This window comes from Trichomycterus rosablanca, chromosome 2, assembly GCF_030014385.1.
Source record: "Trichomycterus rosablanca isolate fTriRos1 chromosome 2, fTriRos1.hap1, whole genome shotgun sequence".
NCBI classification, from domain to species: domain Eukaryota; kingdom Metazoa; phylum Chordata; class Actinopteri; order Siluriformes; family Trichomycteridae; genus Trichomycterus; species Trichomycterus rosablanca.
Window position 1 is genome coordinate 39347602 of NC_085989.1, and position 10622 is coordinate 39358223.

Consider the following 10622-nt stretch of genomic DNA (forward strand, 5'->3'; position numbering starts at 1 on the left):
GTACATGGCGTCCCTTAGCCACACCCCTAATTGTAATACCTGGTTATGATGGGTATTAAAGACTGCATTGTGTTCAGAATTGTGATGAGCAGATCAGACTGTGGAGACTAACAGGGTTAAATGTAACGTGAGACGAGCACAGAGGGTTGGAGGGGTGTGACACTGTGACACTGCTTTCATAAGAGCTTTCACAACAGCTTTCATAACGTTTTTGCTTTAAATAACAGAACTCTGGCAGATGGTGTTATTACCAAAAATCACCGGGGGCTGCTGGACCACTTTTACTCTACAGCATGTAAGTAATGGGCTTTGTGGTTTCTTTTTTATAGAAAGTGTGACTGTTGTTTGCTGTTGTACACTACGTAGCAATTTAAAACTAATGAATAGATGAATATCTTCAGCAGCAAATGAAATATTTGTATTTACATGGTAACTGTATATGTTCTTGGTTTATGTGAAGTGTAAGCAAAATTTTGGACTCCTCTGGTAATTTACTTTTTGTTAATCAAAGTACATTCTCTTACTGTTGCAAAAAATAGAATATGAACCTATAAATAATTAAAAAGATGTATTCTGTAATTTTGCTGGTTAATGTGCAATATATACTAGCATACACAATGCCTATGAAAAGTTTGTGAACTTATTGTTATTGCTCACAACACAGTAAAAGATAAATGGAGTATATCTTAAACTGGTGCAATTTTATAAAAATAAGAGGTTTGTTTTTTGTCAAAGTCCTGGGATAGACTGGCACCCTGTCCAGACTATTCCTGCCAGTGTTTCACAGTGGAACCAGACCCACTGCAACCCTGACCAGAATAACACAGATGATGAAAATAAAATAAACATTAAAAAGGAAAATACTTCTACTCTTGCTCCAAATCATAATAATACCTAAAAACCTAAAAACTACCTAATTTTAACACACTCAAATGTGCAGAAGTGCAAACATTGGCATACCCTTAAAACATTATTAAAAACATTAAGAAATGGAAAGGAAAGAAGACTGAGTTTATAAATAAATAGCAAAAACAAGCGCTACCACCACCAAGATGCTACTGTTAGACCCCTGAGCAAGGCATTTAACTCTCTGTTGCTTAAATGACATTAGGTAACAACTGTAAGTGGATTTAGATTAACACATAGGCTAAATGCCATAAATGTAAATATACTGGATGGGCAAAACAACAAAAGTCATCATAATTTATCTGACCATAATTATAGTAGGGTGATTAAAATCATCAAGACAAAAGTGGTTAAAACTTTTTATATTTAGTGGCTGTTATACAACAAGGTTATCAGTAGCTCAGAGTATCAGAGTTTGAGCGTATGTCTGAATTTGATGAATCTGTTGCAGGATTTGCTTGGCAGGCTCTGTTGTGTTGCTGTTAGCTGTAACAGCAGAGGCCAGAGTTGGGTAAGAGTTATAACTTTTTTTTTCTTTTTTTTCTTTTTTTTCTTTTTTTTCTTTTTTCCCTTTTTTCCCTTTTTTTTTTGGGGGGGGGGGGGGGGGGGGGATTCATCACTCATGTCTCTTTAAAAGAAACTACAATTGAGGTGATTTTAAAATGTTTAAAACTTTCAGTATAGTTCAGTTTAAATCCTAAAGCAATTAATCAAGAATACTTTGATTAGTATTATTACATTGATTTACATTGATTGATAAATCTTTAAGAAATGATGCAGTCGGGCATTGCAGATTTTTTGTTTTCGCAAATCAAGTTTACGTTTTCACCAAATATAATGCAACTATTAAGCAACACAAAGATCAGGCAAATCTCATAACTGAAAAAATGGAAATGGATATGTAGGGATGGATAGTATGCTACTGGAGTTCACATTTACCTACTCATTAGCTCATAAAGGTTAACAATGATGTTTTAGACCACCTAACTACCTATAATGTTTTAAAACCTAAATTCAGACCATGTGTTACCAGTTTACAAGGGACAATGGTGAGCACATGTAGAATCAGGACAACAAATGTTTTTTAAGGGACAGGTCAAAATGAGGGATTTGTAGAAGTTAATTATAAAACATTAATTAATGCTGATAATGGTAAGAGAAACATTTTAAGATAAACATCTTATTAATAATAAATGTATTACTTCAATAACGTATCATTACAATGTAAATTGAAATTGGCCTAACACAATAACTTTACCTGATCAATGTATGATCATTGACTTCTCAGAAACTCCAGTGAGCCTACCTCCTTCTGCACAGAGACCAAGGAATGCTTACTGTTCGATATGATCTGTGAAGGAGAAAATTATGAGGTAAGTCTAAAACAAGATAATTTAAATTAATTTATTACATTATTATCACGATGTGTTACCACTGCTTTATCCTGGTCAGGGTTGTGGTCGGTTTGGTTTACATGAAATCACTGGGCGCAATGCAGTAGCAAACCCAGACAAAAACCCAGATAGAATACAGTACATCACTATAGGGGCAATAAGCATTGTGCTAAAGTAGACAGTTAGTAGACAGTTATCCATCATATCACATTAAGCTTTGTTATTTATCAACAAATTAACCAAACATTTTTGAATACAGATTACCCTGGGTGTGGTCAAAACATCTAGCCTAGAAACATTTACCAGGTTTCCACATTTCATAATGTGTTAATTTTATTTGTAAAATGAACAAACTTTTTATCATATTTTGACATTTAGTTAAATTACTGAAATTTAACATTTTGGAAAAATAAAACCTAATTTTTTAATGTGTCACAACTTTTGCATTTGCTACATGCTGTGTGTTTAATCACTTGTCCCTTTCAATAGGTGCGCCACTATGCTGCTGCCAAATGGGTGGCCACAGAGGCGGAATCTGTCTTTAGGGAGGCTGCTGTTATGAGAGCATTCAAAACACTTTTTAATTACATCAGTGGTGAAAATGAAGCAGGTGAGTTAATATTAAAAAAATGCCATTATGTAGAGTATAAGACTTTTACATCTATTCCTGTTTATTTCCTTTATTCTTATACTTGCAGGTGTTAAGATTGACATGACAGCCCCGGTTTTAGTCAAAGTGAAGGAAAATGTGCCTTTGTTTGAAAAATCAGTCTATGTAATGAGCTTCCTGTTACCATCGGCCTACCAGATAAGTGCTCCCAACCCAACGGACAGCACTGTGAGTCTGCACAAAAAAATCACTTAAATCATGTACCCTGAACATACAATGGATTCAGATCCCCCTAAATTTTTGCACACTTAATTGTCTTGTGGATGTATTTTTAAATTTAAACTCTTCGATTAACACTTAATCACCTATAATGAGATGTATACACCAATCAGCCATTACATTAAAACCACCTCCTTGTTTCTACACTCACTGTCCATTTTATCATCTCCACTTACCATATAGAAGCACTTTGTAGTTCTACAATTACTGACTGTAGTCTATCTGTTTCTCTGCATGCTTTGTTAGCCCTTTTTCACCCTGTTCTTCTGTGGTCAGGACCCCCACAAGACCACCACAGAGCAGGTATTATTTGGGTGGTGGATCATTCTCAGCTCTGCAGTGACTCTGACATGATGGTGGTGTGTTAGTGTGTGTTGTGCTGGTATGAGTGGATCAGACACAGCAGCGCTGCTGGAGTTTTTAAACACCTCTCCGTCATTGCTGGACTGAGAATAGTCCACCAAGCAAAAATATCCAGCCAACAGCTCCCTGTGGGCAGCATCCTGTGACCACTGATGAAGGTCTAGAAGATGACCAACTCAAACAGCAGCAATAGATGAGCGATCGTCTCTGACTTTACATCTACAAGGTGGACCAACTAGGTAGGAGTGTCTTATAGAGTGGACAGTGAGTGGACACGGTATTTAAAAACTCCAGCAGTGCTGCTGTGTCTGATCCGCTCATACCAGCACAACACACACTAACACACCACCACCATGTCAGTGTCACTGCAGTGCTGAGAATGATCCACCACCTAAATAATACCTTCTCTGTGGTGGTCCTGTGGTGGTCCTGACCATTGAAGAACAGGGTGAAAGCAGGCTAAAAAAGTATGAAAAGAAAGAGATGGACTACAGTCAGTAATTGTAGAACTACAAAGTGCTTCTATATGGTAAGTGGAGATGATAAAATGGACAGTGAGTGTAGAAACAAGGAGGTGGTTTTAATGTTATGGCTGATCGGTATATATATATTTATATATATATATACAGTATATATACAGTGTATCACAAAAGTGAGTACACCCCTCACATTTCTGCAGATATTTAAGTATATCTTTTCATGGGACAACACTGACAATATGACACTTTGACACAATGAAAAGTAGTCTGTGTGCAGCTTATATAACAGTGTACATTTATTCTTCCCTCAAAATAACTCAATATACAGCCATTAATGTCTAAACCACAGGCAACAAAAGTGAGTACACCCCTAAGAGACTACACCCCTATATGTCCAAATTGAGCACTGCTTGTCATTTTCCCTCCAAAATGTCATGTGATTTGTTAGTGTTATTAGGTCTCAGGTGTGCATAGGGAGCAGGTGTGTTCAATTTAGTAGTACAGCTCTCACACTCTCTCATACTGGTCACTGAAAGTTCCAACATGGCACCTCATGGCAAAGAACTCTCTGAGGATCTTAAAAGATGAATTGTTGCGCTACATGAAGATGGCCAAGGCTACAAGAAGATTGCCAACACCCTGAAACTGAGCTGCAGCACAGTGGCCAAGATCATCCAGCGTTTTAAAAGAGCAGGGTCCACTCAGAACAGACCTCGCGTTGGTCGTCCAAAGAAGCTGAGTGCACGTGCTCAGCGTCACATCCAACTGCTGTCTTTGAAAGATAGGCGCAGGAGTGCTGTCAGCATTGCTGCAGAGATTGAAAAGGTGTGGGGTCAGCCTGTCAGTGCTCAGACCATACGCCGCACACTACATCAAATTGGGCTGCATGGCTGTCACCCCAGAAGGAAGCCTCTTCTGAAGTCTCTACACAACAAAGCCCGCAAACAGTTTGCTGAAGACATGTCAACAAAGGACATGGATTACTGGAACCATGTCCTATGGTCTGATGAGACCAAGATTAATTTGTTTGGTTCAGATGGTCTCAAGCATGTGTGGCGGCAATCAGGTGAGGAGTACAAAGATAAGTGTGTCATGCCTACAGTCAAGCATGGTGGTGGGAATGCCATGGTCTGGGGCTGCATGGGTGCAGCAGGTGTTGGGGAGTTACATTTCATTGAGGGACACATGAACTCCAATATGTACTGTGAAATACTGAGCAGAGCATGATCCCCTCCCTCCGGAAACTGGGTCGCAGGGCAGTGTTTCAGCATGATAATGACTTCAAACACACCTCTAAGACGACCACTGCTTTATTGAAGAGGCTGAGGGTAAAGGTGATGGACTGGCCAAGCATGTCTCCAGACCTAAACCCAATAGAACATCTTTGGGGCATCCTCAAGCGGAAGGTGGAGGAGCGCAAAGTCTCGAATATCCGCCAGCTCCGTGATGTCGTCATGGAGGAGTGGAAAAGCATTCCAGTGGCAACCTGTGAAGCTCTGGTAAACTCCATGCCCAGGAGAGTTAAGGCAGTTCTGGGAAATAATGGTGGCCACACAAAATATTGACACTTCAGGAACTTTCACTAAGGGGTGTACTCACTTTTGTTGCCGGTGGTTTAGACATTAATGGCTGTATATTGAGTTATTTTGAGGGAAGAATAAATTTACACTGTTATATAAGCTGCACACAGACTACTTTTCATTGTGTCAAAGTGTCATTTTGTCAGTGTTGTCCCATGAAAAGATATACTTAAATATCTGCAGAAATGTGAGTGGTGTACTCACTTTTGTGATACACTGTATATATATATATATAATATGAACTAATATGACAAATACAAGTACAGGTGTTAGCAATAGCATTAATTAGGGTACCATTTAGGTTTAAGACAGCCATGTTCCTGCTATTGCTCACTAGTACTTGTCACTAGTCTATAAAAACTTTAGCCTATTTTTCTCTTTTTTCTTTTTATTTCATTACTCATGTTTAACTCTTTGTATTATTGGTCTGTGGGCTGCAGGTGTACCTCACTGACATGCCAGATATGAATGTGTATGTTATGAGTTTCGGAGGCTGGATAGTCTCACTGACATCCAAACTGTATTCTGGTCAACTGAAAGATGAGCTTGACAAAGTTCAAGCATCTTATCTGAAAGATTATCGCTATGATGTCGGCTATAACAGGTACCACTGCATGATTTTTTTCTTGATGGACACTTTCTAAAAATGCAATAAAAACTGATATATGATTCTCCTCTTGATGATGCACCATACATTCTTAATAGGGGGCAGATCTGGACTGCAGGCAGGCCAGTCAAGCACACACACTCTATGTCCATAAAGCCACACTGTTGTAATTAGTACAGAATGAGGCCTGGCATTGTCCTGCTAAAGTAGACATGGAGTTCTTAGGAAAAGACACTGGGGGTAGCATTCAATGATATTATGAACTGTACATACTAAAAGATAAACATTGTCTTTGAACTGACTGACAATTCTCTCACAAAGTTTGGCACCAGATGGTGAACCACAACCTATCCTTGCTTGCAAAGACTAAGCTTTTAAGAGATGCTTCTTTTATACTCAGTCTTGATGACCTCACCTGTTACCAGTTAAACTGCTATTCATGGAACCTTCCAGAACAGTGTTACTTGTATAACCTCAATATTATTTAGCATTATTTTCGAGTGTGTTGCAGGTGTAACATTCTGAATTTAATTATCAGAATAGAATATGGTTCTCAGAGGCAGCTATGGTGGATCAATAGTAGTCTAAGGAAGAACAAGCCACAAATCACTGACAGGTTCTTGGGCACCCAAAACTCTTTAATGCCAAAGCTATGGCTCAAATTATTATGGCTCAAATTATTAAAATTATGGCTCAAATTGCAGATAATTTTGATACGGGTGATGGGGTCAATGTTTCACAACATACATCGCACTGAACCCTTCTGTGAATGGTGCTGTGTAGTTTTAGGTCAGTCAAAGTGCCAGTGCTAACCCTTTGCCCACCAAAGAAAGCACCTAGGATGGGCACACAGGCATAAGAACTGAACATCAGACCAATAGAAGGAGGCCATTGAGTTCAAGGTATCTAGTTTACTCCAAGATCATGTTGATGGCTGGACATATGTGCATCATTTACCCATTAAAGAGGTTGCATGCCATGTAAGACGATCCACCTCCAACATCCAACATACAGTTGAAACCTCTGCTAGTAATGTCCTCGTACTAGAACACAGGACTCAAAGTCTTGTAGAGTTTTATTAACAGCATATTAGGTGGGTGGTACTAATGTTTTGGCTCATTAGTGCCATACTTTTAATCAGATTTTTTGGTGGGGGTTGACAGAGGAAAGAAGTTTCTGTCTATAGCTTTAAAATAATAATAATAATAAATGTGAGGTTTAAAGGTTATTAATTCATTTCTCAGTAACTAGGTTATGTTAAGGTGGGTCAGGAGCCTGTCTGAGATATTCTGGTCGTTATGTAGAAAACACCCCTAACAGGGCACCTGTCTATGACAGGCTATCACAAATTCATGCTATCATCAACTTGAAACTTTTATATCAGCTTTATTTTGGTTACATTTGTGGTGGCTCCGGCGCTACTAGGGAACACAGTGTGCAAGGACAGGGTGCCAATCTATTATATGGCAATTACTTTCTCACACATTTACTTACTAATACCTAACAGCAATTTGGAGCAGCTGATTCCTCTGCTGCATGCTTTCAGGAGGTGAAAATACCACAATATACAGAGAAAACCATAGACACAGGGAGAGCTTTTAAATCTCCTTACAGGCAGTAACCAGATGTCAGGATTAAACTCAGTTTCCCAGGATTGCATCACCACTGCCAGCTGTGCAAGTCTACAGTCGAATAAATTGACTTAAAGCTTAGTGAACCAGTGTAGGATGAATGGGGTCACAATTTGATTTGCACATCCCAAAAAAACAGAAGCTGTGAGAACTTCCAGTGAGAACTGGTCTCTGATTTCACTAACTTCTCTTTGTGTATGTTTGTGTATTTGTTTCCAGTCCAATGGTGCTGCTGAACAGACATAATGAGGTGTGGTATTTGATTGAAGGGGAACCGGTGTGTCCACCATCTGAATAACATTCCATCATCTCCTGTGCGACACAAAATGGTGAAAAAGCACTAATTCCAAGAACAAATAATCGAGGCTAGTTGTTTATCAGTTTACATTTACATTTACATTTTTTCTATGTCAGATTGTATCATCATAGTAAAACTTCTTTGCCATTCTCTTATTATTTAATTGTAATTTCTTGTGTAAATACACACTTAGAAATGCTGCTCTTAGAACAGCCTCAAATGTTTGTGGCATTGGTGTGACAAGGTGTTGGAAACATTTGTGTTGACATGCATTGGTGCAGGTTGGCAGCTGCCAAAGACATTCCTTAGACACCCCTGCAGCATCACTATAAGCCAATTGTTGATGCTGATATTAGGTTGTCCTGCAAACATCTAAATGATATGAATAGGTTTACCCACCCACAGGTTTACCCTTCTCGCATATTTCTCCCAGTCTAATCATGGTCAATTAGCTTATTGTTAATTTCTTGCTGCTTGTACCTCCCCATGCTGGCTAAGATGAGCTGACACCATCAGGCTTTACATGTATACATTTTTATAACAGTCATTTTAAACATATTTGTTCATGCTCAAAAATGTGTTGGTTTATAAACGTGTAAGCATAAGTTGGACATATATAAATAAATAAATAGCTGAAAAAAGTAACAGGCTAATAAAAGAAAGTCATCGAGTTTAAAGTATCCAGTTTACGCCAAGATCACATAGATGGCTGGGCACATGTGCATCATTTACCCATTAAAGAGGTTGCACGAGGATGTCCTGTGAGACAGTTGCAGTTGAAACATCTGCTAGTAATGTCCTCGTACTAGAACACAGTAGTCCAAGTCTTGTGGAGTTGTTTTAATAGCATATTAGGTGGGTAGTCCTAATGTTTTGGCTCATTGATGCATACTTTTAATCAAAACCAGGTGAAGCACATCACACACCTGCACAGTTGTAATTGCTGCCAAATTGGCTTCTACAAAGTAATAAAAATAGTCTAAATACATTTTGAATAAGCATTCAGTTTTTGAAGATTTTTAATTAATTTTCAGAAACCTTTCAGAAAACACAAAGTGCAAAAAGTATACATACATAATATCAGTGGGTCTGAATACTTCCGGAACCCACTGTATGCACAACTTTAAATTGATTGTTTCTGTGTGCCTGTGCTCAAAGCAGCACCTGTAAAGACATGGTTTAACTGGTGGTGGTTTAAAAGAACTTAAGTGACCTGCACAGAGCCCTAAACTTAATCCCACTGAACACCTTTGGAAGGAACTGGAACATAGATTGGGAGGCAGGCTGCACACAACCGCCAGCAAACTAGATTAAGTGCCCACCTCTGGTTTCTAAATGTGTGAAGATCGACATGTTCTCCTATGAGTCCCCACCTTTCAAAAACATGCTGTAGGCAAATTCGCTGGTCTTATTTACTTCTAGGTCTTATTGTGTACAAAATAAGTTAGTGTGATGCCTTGATGAACCAGCATACCTGTATGTGGTGTAGTCCTGCCTGGCACCCATGCTTTTATAATAGACTCTGGGCTCACTGAAGCCCTGACCAGCATACACGGTAAGTGAATATAAAGTAATGATGCAATAATTATGTGGTAGTTTAGAAGTTAACAGACAGTTTAATGTATTAATACATTTTCAAATAAAAATCATGCCCCTGTTAAGTTTTTGGTGGTATGTTGATTCTTGGGAGTTGAGTGTTATTTTGACACAATGATGTCAGAGTTCTGAGTTTCTGTAACAGTTTTCTGTAATGTTTTCGAGGGTAACTGATCCTTTACCCCCCAAGCTCTGGTATTCTATAGCCTTTCCACATTGGCTAATAAAATAGCCAATTGTTACAGTTTCTCTTGTTATGGTAAAAAGTTAAATTACACTGTGTGAAACAAAAAAATGCAATGCTGAGTTGTACAATTAATAGATTTACAACTTAAGAAAAGATATTGAGAATATTCATGCCACTACAGCCCTAATATAGGGTTATAGATACATGGTCCACAGGGCATCCCTAAAGTCTGGACACATAGGCAAAATGCATTTTTTTTCAATACATTTGATTTCATTAAAATTTTAATAACATATATACACCGATCAGCCATAACACTAAAACCACCTCCTTGTGTCTACACATACTGTTCATTTTATCAGCTCCACTTACCGTATAAAAGCACTTTGCAGTTCTACAATTACTGGCTGTACCAGCTGTTTCTCTACATCCTTTTACTCTGTTTTTCAATGGTCAGGACCCCAACAGGACCACCACAGAGTAGGTATTATTTGGGTGGTGGATCATTCTCAGCACTAGGTAGGAGTGTCTGATAGAGTGGACAACACACACTAACACACCATCACCATGTCAGTGTCACTGCAGTGCTGAGAATCATCCACCACCTAAATAATACCTGCTCTTTCCCCTGTTTTGTACAACAGTGTTAAATGTATCCCAGAGTGTGACATGACTTTTTATTAAACAAAAGA

General features: G+C 38.5%; 1 protein-coding gene across 1 annotated transcript; it reads left to right on the forward strand.

The window, feature by feature from the left end:
* Positions 1–217: 217 nt before the first annotated feature.
* soul5 (heme-binding protein soul5) lies at positions 218–9145 on the forward strand. The gene is made up of 7 exons (XM_063015304.1): positions 218–295; positions 1358–1417; positions 2195–2279; positions 2790–2910; positions 2999–3138; positions 6052–6215; positions 8069–9145. Coding segments are annotated over exons 1-7 (651 nt in total). The 5' UTR covers positions 218–293; the 3' UTR covers positions 8148–9145.
* Positions 9146–10622: the final 1477 nt, after the last annotated feature.